This window comes from Cynoglossus semilaevis, chromosome 16 (assembly GCF_000523025.1).
Source record: "Cynoglossus semilaevis isolate Cse_v1.0 chromosome 16, Cse_v1.0, whole genome shotgun sequence".
In the NCBI taxonomy this organism is placed as follows: Eukaryota; Metazoa; Chordata; class Actinopteri; order Pleuronectiformes; family Cynoglossidae; genus Cynoglossus; species Cynoglossus semilaevis.
In genome coordinates this window covers 15,477,760-15,493,819 of record NC_024322.1, presented here as the reverse complement: position 1 = coordinate 15,493,819, position 16,060 = coordinate 15,477,760, and the positions used below count along the sequence as shown (strand labels likewise).

Below are 16,060 nucleotides of genomic sequence, written 5' to 3'. Positions count from 1 at the left end.
GGGGTCTGTTTTTTTTGGGGGGGGGGGTCGGTGGTCGCGTGTGGAAGTCTTTTTTTTTTTTTTTTAGCAGTTGTGATGCGCGTAGTTTGAAAGGACGCTGTCAGTGAACTGAGTCCCGGGTCCCGGCAGCAGCGGGAAACCTAATTCACTCCGCCAGAGTGGACCCACTGAGTGACGGTCCCTACAGGAGGAAGTGTACACACACACACACACACACACACTCTCTCTCTCTCTCTCTGTCTCTCTTTCTCACACACACACGTGTGACAATGCGTCCGTTCGAGCCGCTGCTGCTGCTGTTTTCGCTCCGTCGACTTTAACGTGACATTAGAGCCGAGAGCCGCCGCTTCGTACGGACTATTCGCCGTAAACTTCAGGATTATAATCCCTAAGACTAAACCGAACCGAACCGAAGTGGAATATAAAGACTGTGGGCAGGAGAACAACTATGGGCACACAGGGAACAGGACGGAAAAGGTCTACCAAGAAGGAGAGGTCTACGGCGGAGGACGATGCCCTGAATCTGATAGCAAGAGAGGTGAGTGGAACCGTTCTTTAAGAGAACCACTTCCTTCACTCAGTCCATTTATGTGAAGAGTTCGCTTCTTCATCCACCTCACTCTGAAGTTTCCTGGTCTTGGTGTCTGTTAAGTCCTTCAGTTTCCTTCCTCCTCCTCTGTTGTTATTTTTAAGACCAGGAGTGAAATGGAAACCGGAGTCAAACTCCTCCGGTGTCGTTCAGACTTGTCCACTGAACCTGGTTCTGACAGTCAGATGTTATCACTTTAATAAATGACACAGATTAGCTGTTATCATTAGCATTAGCATTCAAAAAAGGAGAACCACAGTAGGAATCAAGGTTCCGCGATGTTCTTAAACAGGAAACATTTGTTTGTTTTTAAATTATTTTAAGATGTGGGTACTCTGGGTCTCTGGGTGTTCTGGGACTAGTTTACTGAAGTCCAACCCTTAAGAGGTCTGACTTCTGGGACCCTGGGGCCATAGTGGGTCATGGAGATATGAAGTGGGCCATGTGGGCTGTGGGCCGTGTTCTCATGTTGATGTGATAAATATGATGGGGTCCAGGGGTTTCTGGGAGTTTCGGTGCAGGTGTGTTGTCTTTGCATCAAACCTTGGGTCACAGGTCTATACTCCACAATGGTCTGGATCAGTATTGCTGTAGTGGTGTATGACCCACTGATCACAGGCCAGCTGGTGGCCCATATTTCTGGGCTGTACCAGCCTTAAAGCCTCTCATAATCTGATCATCTGTGTATCGGTTAGAATCTGACGATACAATACCTATCATGGTACAGGGGCAACGATATGATATATTGTGATACTACAGGCACAATGAATATTTGACTGTGAATTGCTAATAAAAAAATCAATATAATGATACAGATTTTTTTTTTAAATATATTGCGGTATTTCAATACAGTATAAAACCCCAAACTCATGCAGAGATGGTGCAAGAACCTCGTACTTTATATATACTGTATATAAGGCTAACGTTGACGGTGTTGTTACACCTGAACATCACAGTCAGTGTTGTCTTCTCATCTGGTCATTGTTGTGGTCTGCCGCAGCATTAATGAATGTTTATTGACGTTTTTAATGCGTAGTCTGTTGACAAGACTGGAGTTAAACACTAGTTCAGTTCCCAAAGTGGGGGATGCGGCTCTATTGAGGGCTAAAGTGTATTCCTTTTAATTGCAATTTTTTTATTTTGTGTCTGACTGCGAGAATGTGAAGATCTCGGCCTTTCTGACGTACAGCCTATTTTTGGAGGCAGGACCGTTGGCATGCCGTAGCAGCAGCAGCAGCAGATACCGTGGGTTATTTCCCGTTGACAGACTAAAGGTGTCAGAGTGACAGTTAGTGATGTGACGTGTTTGGTCGTTCTTGTCTGTGGCTTCTGTTCATCAGAGCTGCAGTCTGACTTTTTTACGTTGGTTCTTCAGGCACTGTGCTGAGGTCGATGTGTCAACCTTGATAACTTGGACTGTGCTGAAGCAGGGTTTTAAAAATAGACGCTTCTGAAAGATCAGCTGTTGCTGCTCCCCAGTTTAGTCTGGGACAGGAGGTGGGGAGCAGGGGGGGAGCGAGGGGGGGATGTGGCCCACCACCTGGTCATCTCGGTGGCATGAAAATAAGATTGTGCGTGGAGATGTGTGTCTGGGGCGTCACGATGCGGCGTTGTACACGAAGCTAGCTGTGTTTCCTGTCTGTGAGAGTTGAGACTCAGAGTCAGAACCCTGTTCCTGAGTCACATGGCGGCAGAAAAATGTTCAATGTTGTTTTAAAAAATTAGGAAATAACAAAATATAATGAATGTTCAATGTTGTTTTAAAAAATTAGTAAATAACAAAATATAATAACTATTTCATTAATTTAAATTTAAATTTATTAAAATAGTCTTAATGTAAGGTGTTGATTAAAAAGTTCTCCATTAGAAAACAAGAAGAAATGTTAAAACCAGAACTTTGGCAAACTTTGGCCAGTAGGTTTATTAATGACTCTCGGGAGGATTGGGGGTGGGGGGTCAAAGGGGGTGATGGCCCCCGGCAGGAAGGGTTTCCTGTAGAACTCTGTAGTTCATCATTGAGCACAACAGATCAGGGAACAGCAAGGTTCCATTGGTGTCTCAGAACCGATGAAGAACTTCTTCAGTCTCATGTCTACAGTACAGGAAGTCAGGGCTCTGAGTGTTCGTTTCCTCTTGATGACATCATCAGTCCATTTAGATCGTTATCACAAACTGTTTCCTGTTTGTTCTCCATGACAGAGGTTCTGGCGGTCACCCCGCTCTGGACAACTTTTTTATAGTTCCGTTACCAGTGGGGTTTAATTATCTACTAAGTGACTGGTTTAATAATACAGGGGCAACATTTTTTTTAACTAATTTAGTTGTAGTAAAACTCTCAGCATGGTAAATAAAAACCCATAGAGTGCCGTAGAATATCAACACAGTATCAGATACATTAAAATATCGCAATATTTGAATGTATCGATATTTTCTCTTCCTCTGTTTTAATAAACAATTAATTATTTTCTGCAGAAACTTAAATATATTAAGGGCTGTGGTCTAATCTGTGGTTAACTTTTCTTCCCCAGTCCATTTTCCTCACATATAAAATAACAAAAAGCCAAAGAAAAAAAGGTGTTATACAAACTGACCAAAACCCATGAGAAAAACAGGAAGTGACACAATACAGGACCTGAGCTTACTTCCCCTCCCTCACCCTGCTCTGCCTTCCTCTGCCCTGCTACTCCTTGGTCAATGAAAACTGAAGAATAATAAAAGTATTTTCTATATAGATGTCATTTCCAGGACATTGTGTTTGAATTGACAAAATAATAATAGTAATAATATATATATATATGTGTGTGTGTTTTGTTTTTTTGCAATAATTTTGGATTCTGTTCAAGTTTTCAGTATTGTTAGCGTCCATTAAAGACAGAAAATAATTTCACAAATTCATATATTCAGTATAATTTTTTTAATATCCTCTGGGAATCAATTCTGTTTTTATTGGTTTATTGATCGATCGGTTTATTGATCAGAACATCTGATGTCTGAGAAACCAAAACATAAAATAACACAATTATTTAAATTTACTGAAGAATGTATGAAAATAAACAGGGTTTATAGTCAGTCATGTCGTGGTCTGATGATGTCACTTCTCTGACCCACTAATGTGGTCAACATGAGCTGGGTTGGACCGTTAGTCTGGGTTCTACACTGACGTCAGCGGCTCCATTCTCTCAGCTGTTCCATTTCACACACCCACCTTGAGGAGTGAGAGATTTTCCACAAGTTCCCGCGCCTTTTTCCTCTCCTTTTCCTACTACACCACCTACGCCCAGACTGGATAATGACCCACGTCATGTGTCTGAAGGTCGTCTCAAAGTAGAGAAAAAGAACTACAGTATTTTAGTCTTTGTCTGCTGATTAAAACACCAGTTTTAAACCAAAGCTCCTGGTTGAAGTCCGCCGTGTTGGCCGTGGGAACTGGGCCGGCTGCAGAACGGCTGCAGAACGGCCGCAGGCGTTTAGTTGTTGAGCCACTTGAAGGCTGACCAGGGGTCAGACTGAGATAGTCCAGACCAGAGTCCAGAGCATGTACGGGTCAGTCCGTACTTCAGTTTTAATAACTTACTTCATTCAAAAAGAATCCAGTCGTATCCCTTTACTTTTTTCATTCATAGATAATCTGTCAATATTTCAAAACAACAGGTCAATCAGACTCCGCTGCTAACAGAATAAAGTCTAAAACATGTTTTATTTTGAAAATTGATCCTTCAACAATATCGCGGTGCTACCGGTCCGTAGTAACAGCTGATACCGCTGACTGGTCCTTGGTATAAAAAAGGTTGGGCACCGGTCTACAGTCTCAGGGAGGCCTTTGTTTGTGGTCTTTCAGAGTTCAGAACTATCAGAACTGATGGGACTTTTCTGTAAGAGTTTGTGGTCTTTCAGAGTTCAGAACTATCAGAACTGATGGGACTTTTCTGTAAGTGTTTGACTAAATACTGCATCTTCTCTCATATACTGTAGTACCACATGGTACCAGCCCAGATCTGGGGTTCCCACGAGAACCTTCACCTCATTACACTTGTGCTGGTAGAATGTAGGTCCAAGTCGGTCCATGTGGGGCAGTATAAATAGCTCTGGAGGATTTTGTCTTTTGGCCTAGATACTGTAGGGTATGAAGAGTAGTAAATGTGGTATTACTATAGTATTATTATCAGAATTTTACTAACTAACAGGTACGGCAACAAATACTAGGGAAAAAAATCTGTCAAACCCATTTACTATTTACACTGACTTGTTTCTGTGTACTGTGTAGTACCGTAAGGTCAATCAGCCACTGTTGATTCTGAAGTAGTCAAAGTACTCAGTCAGTACTGGGAACTGCAGTCAGAACTGTGGTAGTAGAAATACTTTTCCCGGTTTAAAAAATGTTTGATAAAGTTGTTGTTTCCTGGAGGGGTGGGGGGGGGGCGACCCACTTACAGGCTGTAATCACACGCTGTGTACCGCAGAGTCAGAGGAAGGAAATGCTTACAGATGCTGTGTAACAGACACACACACACACTGTACACCCAGAGAGAGGTCCTTTTAAGGAAGAAGCCCAGCTCTTGCCTCAGAAGTGAGTGAAGCGGAGGCCAAACCCCAAACACTGACGTATAAATACACACAAGTACTCGCAGTTCTGAGCAGTAGCACAGTATACTCGTACATACTGCAGATACTTCAGCTAGTACTCCTCAGTCAAACTGAAGAAGAAGAACAGAAGCGCACACACACGTGTTTTCTGCCGTTTCATCATTCTCAGGGTTGCAGGGGCAGTGATGTCATCAGGTGGGGGCGGGGCTACATCTTGGACTGTTCTTCAGACTGTCATACAGTCACATGTAGAGACAAACAACCATTCACACTCACATTCACACCGACGGTCAGTTTAGAGCAGAGGTGTCAAACATGCAGCTCGTGGGCCAAAACCAGCCCAATGTGGGGTTCAATCCAGCCCACTTGATCAATCTTGAAAGTGAAGAAATAACCATGAACTTCATGTTTTGATGATCTTTTGTCAAATTATATTTCATAAATATGAATAGTTTATAATATATTTGTATTTATTTGCCTAAAAATTAAGGAGAAAATTTTACTTAATTATGTTATGATTGCACTGGTCCGGCCAACTTGACAGCTAATCAGGCTGAATGTGGACCCTGAACCACAATGAGTTTGACACCCCTGGTTTAGAGCAGGCCTGGGCAAACTAAGGCCTATGGGCCAGATCGCTTAGGATTTTGCATCCAACCAGTCCTGAAATTCTGAACCTCATTTTGACCTGTGACCCTAACCCACTCTCTCTCTCCTCAGGCCGAGGCCAGACTGGCAGCAAAGAGAGCAGCCCGGGCGGAGGCCAGAGAGATCCGCATGAAGGAGCTGGAGCGGCAGCAGAAGGAGGTAGTACGCACAAGTACACCACTACACACTGTAGTAGTACACACAGGTCCCAGAGTCACCTGACCTGTCGTCATTCTCTCAGACATTTTTTCAATTCTTTTGATGTTTGATGTTGTTCCTCAACATTGACTCATTTCCTGTGGTTCTGGTCCTCGGGGCGTGGCCGGTAGTCTGCCCTCAGACCTGGTTGGGTGAGGAAACTCTGGGATGATAAAGTGCTTGGATAACTGCTGTGCCTCAGTGGATAATTGGCTGTCCGGACCACTGATCAGAGATTAATAGCAATCACAGGCCCCCTAGTGGCCACGGTTCATACGCTGATCCTACAGTTGGTGTTTCACTTCATTATTTTATTCAGTCAGAGATGACGTGGAGCAGAGGGAGGGACGTGATGGAGGGAGCAGCAGGAAGGGTGGAGTGTGTCACTGTTCTATATTTAACTGCTTTAGTACTGTTTACACTGAGACAGAAATCCAGTTGTTAATAATTAGTTCACATTCTGTGAACACTGACCCCTGCTCCTGAGTGAGAGTAAACAGTTCCAGTCCTGCGGGTCTGAAACTGTTCTGTAAAACCAGAACTTTTGACTTTCTCCACTTTTTTCTACTGAACTGTTCTGTTGTCTCTGTCTCCTGTCTTCGTCCAGTGATATTTTATCATCTGATTCATTTTTTTTCTCTCTTTTCTCTTCCCTCCATCTCTGTGCCTGTGTAGATCTTTCAGGTCCAGAAGGTATGAACCTCCCCCGACCCCCCGACCCCCCCCCCCCACCTTTCTTTATGAATCAGTCCACGTTCATTCTCGCCCTTTTCTCCTGTGCTCTGTTCACTGAACTGTCTTTCTCCTCTTGTAGAAGTATTACGGCCTGAACACCAAGTTAGACGACGGTGTTGACAACAAGTGGGGGGACATTGAACAGTGGATGGTACAGTGGCAAACAGTGTTGTGTGTGTGTGTGTGTTTAGTTGATGTCGAATCTAAATATTTATATTTCATTGTCACACCCTTCATGTGACGTTCGTTGTCCGTTCCTCGTTCGTCTGCCTCATTGATCTGTCACATCTTTTCTCCCTCACACCTTCTCTTTTCCATTCCTCCCCTACCTCCCCCACCTCCCATCCAGGAGGACAGTGAGAGATACTCACGTTCTTCAAAGGTTTGTATTCCGTCCTCCAATCATCTCCTGTCTGTCCACGCTCCTTATTTTGGCTCATGTTTTAATTTGAATCAAGATTATCTCTGACATTTGCAGGCGGAGATTAGCTGTGGAACATGATAAGTTTCATACATAGATATTTGGCGGAGATTAGCTGTGGAACATGATAAATAACAATGAGTCCAAGTTTTCATCCTTTAGTTTCATACATAGATATTCATATTTAATTAAATGATAATAATTTTACAAAAAAGATCCTGAATATGAAGCATTCGTGTATTTTTTTTTAATTCATCAGGCGGCCCAGATTGAACACCCTAGCGGGTTAGTTTTAGCCCACGGACTGTATGTTTGACACCCCTGTACTTAAATCATTATCTTCTCGTTCATGGACAACAGTGTTTTTTAAACATTGTGTTGTTGTTGTTGTTGTTGTTGTTGTTGTTGTTGTTGTTGGTGTTGGTCACACAGCTGTCAGACGAGGATGAGTGGATGTCAGTGACAGGTCGGGAAAGTGCCCGGGTCAGTACCAACCCCCCCGTCACCTCACGCTCCCCGCGAAACATATAACTGTGGAATGGTTTTTACTGTCACTCACAATCACAGACTGCGTGTGTGTGTGTGTGTGTGTGTGTGTGACACTTTTCTTTCCTTGTATTTTTGCACAGTCTGATCTTGGTGCTGTGGGGGCCTCTGGTGGAGGGGTGAGGACACATGTGGTGTGGAACAGTTTTCTAACAGTTCTGCCGGTGTCATTGTGTTCATTCAACAGTTCTCTAACACAACAGTCTGGTGTGGTGTTGTTGTGGTGTTAACAGTTCCAGCAACCCCTCAGGGGTGAGTGTGGCCCCTGCTGTGGCCCACCACCCATATGTTTAATTTCTAGGAAACAAGATTAAATTAACAGATGTGTAGTTTAACGTTGAGAATGATCTTCCGGTTAAAGCTGAAGGGGGTGCTGTTGTCACTGTTATACACCTGTCCAGCAATGCAGGTGTTGTTGATGTTGATTGTGGCTTATTTTTTGAAGATCTGTGGCCCCCTAGTGGCAGCGTGGTTGAAATAACACCAGAGGAATATTTCCACTGCTGTTGCTGCTTTTTCTATTTCCTTCTGCTGACAGGAGCCAGGTGGTGGCCCCTGCTGGCCATTTCACTACAACCTATCAGATTGCACGGGTCACTCTCTTTACCAAACCACCGCTCTGAGGTCAACAAACAACAACAAGTGTAGACCAAAAAAACTGAACAACCTTAGAGAGTCAGCCTGTCATTCTGAGCTACGTTGTCAGAGTAGGTGATTATTCTCTTTTAACAGAGTCTACAGTGTGTGACGGTGAAGAACACAGTGGTCCAGTTATGGTGACGTTCATCACAGTCAGAACAGTGCTGACCTCACATGTCCATTAAATACCACATAAAAATAGAACACAATCAGTTCTATTTTAAGACCTGCTGCTGCTGTGTCTCACTACTGTTCTTTTTATCAGTGACTAACTGACAGTTTTATTGGTTTTTTTGTGACTGTGTCATGTGATCAGTCTGTTGTACCACTCGTTAACACTTAACACTGCATGTCTGTCCGTCAACTCAGTGGTCCAGACTTTTTATCAGCTGAAGCTCTTGTTCAGACCAGGTCTGGGACCGTAACACATTCTACTGGACGATACATTGTCCCACCAATTATTGCCGATCAATGATACTATTGTCAACATTATTTCAAGACCATCATTACATCACTGGTAAATTTGAAGTGAATTATTTGTCATTATGTTTTACCCTTCACCAAAGTCAACAGGGGGCAGCAGAGTTTGGACTGTTGTTAATCCTTCTGAGCTTTACCTTCTCTCCTCTGTTTCCACACCAAGGATTCCTATCAGAGAAATTCAAAGAAAAAGAAGAAACAGGAAGTCAGAGACAAAGACGTAGGTAAAACCGCAGACATGTCAAACTCCTGAAGACACCCGTGTGTCTGACGGCTGTTCTCGGTCCACAGAGGTTCAGCTACGATGACAACTACAGCGTCTTGTCCAGCAGGGTTAGTAGCTGAGTGGGTTGATTGTGGTCAGGTTCTGGTTGAGTTCTGTGTCCTGGTCCCTGCATGACGGTGAAGGTTCTCAGAACCCTGGTAACCTGGGTTCTTAAAGCACCTGACTGGACCAAACAGTACTTTAACAGTGTGTCTTAACCAACGTTTGTAGGCACATACTGCCACCAACTGTACTGGAGTGTGTAGTGTCATGGTATGACTAGTGACTTTTTGAGATAACTCTGAACTAAACATCTACTCGTTATGCATATTTTATTTCAATCGATTGAAATTGTCACAGAGACCAGTGACTTTTTGAGATAACTCTGAGCTAAACAGCTACTAGTTACTCATTTTTTATTTCAATTGATTGAAATTGTCACAGATTTTTAACCGATTCACGATGCATCGTAACATCACTAGTTAGAAAGTCTAAACAAGTTCAAGTCCATTTGTCTGTGAACTGACGACTAACAAAGTAACACCTTGTCAAATATCCGCGCCCCTGGACTGTATTTACTAAAACGTCTGCATGTGGAGTGCAGTGATGTCAACACTGTGGGGTCCGTTCTCTCTGGTTCTCACCTGGTTCTCACCTGGTTCCCTTTGTTCTCTGAACTCTCAGAGCTCCAGACTCAGTGATGACAGTCGACTGTGTCGTTCCTCCAGATCAGACCTGCAGCCGGTGGGTGAACCAGCAAACAAACTCTCACTGTTCCATGTCTATACTCTGGTGTCCACGCTGGTCTGGCCCATGTGGGACATATGTGTGATTTAGTACCAGAGTCTCTGCTGCCTGGTCAGTGAACGTGTTGAATCTTCTCTCCTCCTCCCAGACCTCCTTCGCCTCCTCTGACTTGTATAGCCTTAATGGTTTGTCCACCTCCAGGAACCATGGTCCAACTTTTAATGGTTGCCAGGTCTGTATGTGAAGAGACTCAGACGAGGATGCTGACTGGACTGGACTCAGACTTGACCTCTTCAACTAATATGTGACCTTTGACTCTCTGTGATCAAGTGATAGCACTCGTCTTAGACGGTGGACTGGGTCCTCACTGCTCTGTGTTCTCTACCCGTTCAGAACTCCTTATATGAAGAGAGTCTGTCCAGTGGGCCACGCCGGGTCACGACCCCCAGCTGTCAAGTAAGATTTGGCTGCATGTGTGTGGACCGCAGTCCGTGTGGACTGTAATGATGTGGACAGATGATAGTGTTTGGCAAGAACCTGGCGATACGATACTGTAGGTATCACGATACAGGGGATGACAACGATACGATAAATTGTGTCGTGAGGATATATTGAGTTTTTGTAAACAATTCAATTTTTTTATCAATGTAACACAAAACAGTTACGAGGTGTGTTTACTGTTGCTAGAGAATAAATAAAATAAAAAGGAAACAAAGCCATGAATATTTGACTACGGTATTGTGACAACAAATATTGCGATATTTCAGTGTCTCTCCATATTTTGTGGTGTGTTGTACTGTGGTGTTTAACTGTTGACACCGTGGTTTCTCTGCAGCCGTTAGAATTCACTAGTTACCGCAGCTCCAGCTCCAGAGCCTCCAGTCGGGCCAGTTCAGCCCGAGCCAGCCCTGTGGTGAGCCCGCCCCCTCCTCCCCCCACACACACACTCTGCGGGTGAACATGTCTGAACAACCCACTGGTTTCACTGTGTTCAGTAGAAATGACACTACGTACCTGTTATCTAGTACTATAGTACATGTTATGTAGTACTGTTTGGTAACTGCTAAAACAATGTATCGTTTGACTTGATATTAAAGTTCTGAAATATAAACATGATCTATGAATACTGCACGGTACTAGTTCGTTCAGACTGTAGTATGAATGTAGTACAATAGATGGCGTTGTTGTTGGTCCTTAGTTCATTAACTGACTGGTGTTGACATGTCGCACTCTCGCTCCTTTATTGTTATGTCGCCCCCCGCTGGCCATCGTAGGACAATTGCAGCTCAGTTGGCAGTTATTTAAGGAGATCAGCCAGCAACAGTGGCCTGTCACGTGACTTTGATGATGTCACTATTCCTGACTTCCTGGATGTGAGTGGATCGGCATGAAGAGGTGGTGACGTCGGTTGCTGCCTTGCTGTGTGTGTGTGTGTGTGTTATCATCCCTGTGTGCTAACCTGCACGGCTCTGACACACTCTGTGGTGTTTTGTTACACATTAACATGCTAATGTGATGTGGTCACACAGTGGAAGACGTGGTCAGAACCTCTGCCTTACAGCAATAAGGTCACAGGTTCATATGGGAGTGAATGAGTGACCCTGTGATTGACAGGAAAACTGTTCAGGGTGTAAACAGCCCCCTCACCCGATGCCTGCTGGTATTGCAACCCTAAAAATAATGAACCCATTATGGTTGGATGGATGTTGCGATGGACTGGTTACATTATTATTTTTATATTTTTCTTGCCTGCTGGATTTGACGGCTGCGCTGCTGTTGATAATAATGACGTGAATAAATAACAAAAGTCATAACAATGATGTTTGTGGTTCAGTGGAGCCACCTTGTGGACGGCTCCTCAGACGCGCTTCCTTCTTTCCTCAGTCCTTGAAGGCCTGTGTGTGTGACTGGTTTTCTTTGTCTCAACAGGTGGAAGACCAGGACTACCAGGAGAAGGTGAGTCAGGTTCTTCACCAGGTGTTCTTCACCAGGTGAAGTCATTCTGGTTTCTAATTTTTAGGACTTTCTTCTTCAGGCCAGCTCCAGAGCAGCTTCCTCCCTAACCACAGCCACCCTCACCTCTTTAGGCGGCACGTTGTCGAGGAGAGGAAGTGGAGACACCACCTTGACCGTAGATGCTGAGACGTCCTTACGAGAAATCAAGGTAATAATCGAAGACCAATCTTGTAAATCCTCTCTGTTCAACTGACAAGTCCAACCTTTGACCTTCACCTCTGGCTCATGGAGGTCCATTATCAGAAAAGACTCTTTGTTGATCACAGATCAGTGGACTGGTCAACTCTGTCTGTCTGCTGGACCTCACTCTTTCTCTCAGCCTTACTCTCACCCTCATTCACTCTCCATCTTTCTCTCACTCTCACTCTCTCACCCTCGCCCTCTGACCTCACCAGGAGATTCATGAACTAAAGGATCAGATCCAGGATGTGGAAACCAAGTACCTGCAAAACCTAAAAGAAGTGAAGGTACCAGCCTGACAGCTGTGCATGGTTCTTCACCAGGATGTTCAGAACACGGATGTTCTTCTGACTGACAAAAACATAACATCTGTGGGGGGGGTGTAGGAGGGGTGCTGTGATCTGAGCTAACAGACGCTGATTTAATGACTGGATTTGGTTCTGGTTGTTCTGGTGGCAGGAGATTCCATTGGGGGAGGTTGTGTGTGTGTGTGTGTGTGTGTGGAGGGATGGGGCATGTCTCAAGAAAACTAATAATTTAGAATTCTGTGCTTTTTGTGCAAATATGAACTAAAGAAATCACATTAACAGAACTGAGTGTCTGCAGCTTCACATCAGTTAGTGAAACCAGGTTCACCCTGGTCAACAGGTCTGGTTGATGATGTGTGGACACATGTTCTCCTCCCTCTCCTCCCTCTGCTCCACACCCAGGACAGACTGTCAGAGGTGGAGGAGAAGTACCGTAAAGCCATGGTGTCCAACGCCCAGCTGGACAATGAGAAGAACCAGCTGATGTACCAGGTGGACACGCTGAAGGACTCCCTGATGGAGATGGAGGAGCTGCTGTCGGAGTCACGCAGAGAACACGAGGATAAAGTCAAGGTGGAGACGCAGAGTTTGGTTTTAAATGAAGACATTTTTAACATCTGTGCCTTTAACCTCAAGGTGTGTGTGTGTGTGTGCGTGCACTGACTGTAGTTCCACTGTCATCCACAGGAGTGTGAGAGAGAGAGACACGCCCACAGTGTCCTGCAGTTTCAGTTCAGTGAAATGAAAGAGTCCCTGAAACACAGTGAGGAGATGCTGACTGTGAGTATGAGTGTGTGTGTGTGTGTCAGCAGTCTGCCTCCACTCTTCATCTCTTCATCTTCTGATGGACTCCTGCTGCTCCTCTTCACTTCCTGCTTTCTTGCCTTCCTTCCTTGTCGTTCTTGTTGTTGTTGTTCAGGAGGTCCACCAGCTGCAGGTGAAACAGGACGGTTTGTTCAGGGAGATCTCCGACCTGCAGGAGACGGTGGAGTGGAAGAATAAGAAAATCAGCGTAGGACTTTGACTAACATCACTGTCACATGTTTACACTTCTTCTTCTTCTTCTGTCCATGACTCTAAACACATGCTTTTCCTTCCACCTAACTTCCTCCCTCTTCCTCCTCCCTCCCCCCTGGGTCTCCGCTCAGGCCTTAGAGCGACAGAAAGAATACACAGACGCAATCCGAACTGAGCGCGATGAGCTCAGAGAGGAGACGGTGAAACTGAAAGACATTCTTAAGGTACACACTCGTAAGGTGTGTTATCGTGTGTGTGTGCGTGTGTGTGTCTCCGCTCAGACCACAAATCTGATGATGGACACAGTTTGGTAAAAAATTGACTTTAGATCTGACTATTTTATTGACCGTTGTTCTAAAATATAATTCTCAAAAACTTACAGATTAAATTCGTTTTTTTACATTATTTAAATTTTATTCAAATGTATTTTCTGGTCATTCTCACGTTGTTGTTTGTTTCCATAGAAACATGGAATAGTGTTGGGGCCGGACCTGAACGTCAACGGTGAACCACAGGTTGAGGGCTCACCTGTGGGAGACGGTGTCCATCCAGCGGCTGATGAGTCACAGACCCCCCCCACAGAAGGGAACAACATGCTGGGTAAAAGACTCAACAGAACGAACCTCCTCACCTGCATGTGCTGGCACGGCCCTGGTGGAGAGCTTCATTCCAAACATTTATATGACATCAGGATCACAGTCATCATGACATCACAGTCATCGTGACATCACAGTCATCGTGACATCAAAGTCATCGAGACATCACAGTCATCGTGACATCAAAGTCATCGAGACATCACAGTCATCCTGACATCACAGTCATCGTGACATCACAGTCATCGAGACATCACAGTCATCGTGACATCACAGTCATCGTGACATCAAAGTCATCGAGACATCACAGTCATCGTGACATCACAGTTATTCACCTCATTTCTATTTTTACATCATTGTCAGTTTTTGGAATGAAGTCTTCAGCATTCTTCACTGCTGTGTCTCTATTCATCCCGTCCCCCCCAACCCCCCCCCACCCTGAAGGACAACTCTGCTCATGTCTCTGTTTCTAGAGCCTTTAAATGAAGATGACCTAATGACCTCAAATGAACAGAGCTGATTTGATCATTGTCGCGTTCTTTGTAGGACAACAGGAAGTCCTTGAGCATGTTACTCCCCACCCCGGCCTGTAGGGGGTGCTCAGTAGACATCTTTCTGTCAGGCAGTGGCTCTCTATGAAAAGAACATAATGATCAGATTTGTCCTTCAGAAACCTTTTCTCTGGTTCTCTCCTCTGACGTTCTGTCAACCAGTGCTGAGTCAGAGCGGTTCTTCAGAGCTGGTTCTGGGCTCAAACACATGTCAATGTTTTTCTCATGCCTTTGTAGTTCCACTGATGTCACACTGATGTTCTGGGGCTGAAACATATCCTGGGTGTTTCTTTCTTGGTTCCTCTGGTTCCCTCTCTTGCTGCTGTTGAACTCTTGGTTCTTTGCTTCCCTGTCTTTTGAAGCCAGTGTTCTTCCCGTGTCTTCTGCTCTGCTGATCTGCTTCCTTAGACAAGTCATGTCTTAACTGAGAACCGTGTTGGTCCTTCATCATCATCTGCTCTTCATGATCTCTCAGGCCAATCACAGGAGACTCTGACGAGTTGTGGAGATGAGGAGGTGAAACCAGAAGTGTCCGCTTCAGAACCATCGGTCAAAGAGGAACCATCAGAAGAACGTCGTGACTTTGGATCTGAGTCCACAGACAAAGACGGCATCAGAGAAAATGGCTTTGACCTGAATGTGGAGGATGATGAAAGTTTAAAGAGCAAAGATACAGATGTTAGTGAACCTGGACCTGAAGGAACTGCAGTTAAAGCTGCAGAGAAGGTTCTGGAAAAAGAACCCGCAGAGGACGGAACGTCAGAGAGGAGGAATGTAGAAAATAAAACCAGTGAAGTCGATTTAATCATTGATGATTCTAATGAGCAGGAAACTTTAGAGGAGTCACATCTGGAGCTGAGGTCAGAGGTCAGCCGGACACCGAAGGTCATCGTCACTGCCCCCTCACAGGATCTGGAGAACTCTGAGGTGGAGGAGGTGGAGAGCAAACCACAGAACAGTAATTCTGCAGCGAAGAAGAAGAAAAGAAAAAGAAAAGGCAAAAAGAAACAGAAACAGGAAGCAGAGAAAGACGTGAGCAAAAACATCCAAACTGTGAAGTCGACGCGGGAAGAACGTGGGTCTGAAGGACCCGAAACCGAGTGTGTTGATGATTACAAAGAACCTCAGGTGGAGGAAGTTCAGGATGAGCAGAGGAACCAACCACGTCATGAGGGAGGTGCAGCGGAGGAAATGGAACCCCCTCAGATCTGTAGTCCCGACCCGCCCCTCACTGTGAGCCATGACACTGAGGCACAGAGTGAAACTCTTAAAGAGTCAGGAACCGCCAAACCTTCAGAACCGAACCAAGATCTGTCCGATCACGGAGACTCCTCCACTGTTTTGGAGAGAGACCGTGACTCCATCACCGATACTCACGGGGTCGAGAACACAGTGTTGACATCTAACACTGACTCAGGAGTCCCCGTTTATACAGAACCCAGTCCTGTGGAGAACCCTGACTCCACAGGTGAGGCAGCAGAACCCAGTCCTGTGGAGAACCCTGACTCCACAGGTGAGGCAGCAGAACCCAGTCCTGTGGAGA

The 16,060-nt window shown here is 44.9% G+C and overlaps 1 protein-coding gene across 3 annotated transcripts in view; it reads left to right on the top strand.

Annotated features, from left to right (window-relative positions):
• The window catches only part of lrrfip1a (leucine rich repeat (in FLII) interacting protein 1a), a 22,068-nt gene that overhangs the window by 365 nt on the left and 5,643 nt on the right, over positions 1 to 16,060 (top strand). Inside the window, exons 2-23 of one of the 3 annotated variants that reach the window (XM_025063619.1) lie at positions 68 to 538; positions 5,894 to 5,980; positions 6,695 to 6,712; positions 6,834 to 6,905; positions 7,104 to 7,136; positions 7,608 to 7,658; positions 7,805 to 7,840; positions 9,004 to 9,060; positions 9,132 to 9,173; positions 9,790 to 9,849; positions 10,001 to 10,084; positions 10,246 to 10,308; positions 10,688 to 10,765; positions 11,127 to 11,225; positions 11,782 to 11,808; positions 11,888 to 12,016; positions 12,264 to 12,335; positions 12,759 to 12,929; positions 13,044 to 13,136; positions 13,276 to 13,368; positions 13,505 to 13,597; positions 13,838 to 13,973. In XM_025063619.1, coding sequence (XP_024919387.1) covers positions 449 to 538; positions 5,894 to 5,980; positions 6,695 to 6,712; positions 6,834 to 6,905; positions 7,104 to 7,136; positions 7,608 to 7,658; positions 7,805 to 7,840; positions 9,004 to 9,060; positions 9,132 to 9,173; positions 9,790 to 9,849; positions 10,001 to 10,084; positions 10,246 to 10,308; positions 10,688 to 10,765; positions 11,127 to 11,225; positions 11,782 to 11,808; positions 11,888 to 12,016; positions 12,264 to 12,335; positions 12,759 to 12,929; positions 13,044 to 13,136; positions 13,276 to 13,368; positions 13,505 to 13,597; positions 13,838 to 13,973 — 1,684 coding nt within the window. In that variant the 5' untranslated portion in view covers positions 68 to 448. Of the gene's footprint in view, positions 1 to 67; positions 539 to 5,893; positions 5,981 to 6,694; positions 6,713 to 6,833; positions 6,906 to 7,103; positions 7,137 to 7,607; positions 7,659 to 7,804; positions 7,841 to 9,003; positions 9,061 to 9,131; positions 9,174 to 9,789; positions 9,850 to 10,000; positions 10,085 to 10,245; positions 10,309 to 10,687; positions 10,766 to 11,126; positions 11,226 to 11,781; positions 11,809 to 11,887; positions 12,017 to 12,263; positions 12,336 to 12,758; positions 12,930 to 13,043; positions 13,137 to 13,275; positions 13,369 to 13,504; positions 13,598 to 13,837; positions 13,974 to 14,992; positions 16,036 to 16,060 lie in introns of those variants that run through there. The other 2 variants (XM_025063617.1, XM_025063618.1) reach the window with 2 other exon arrangements.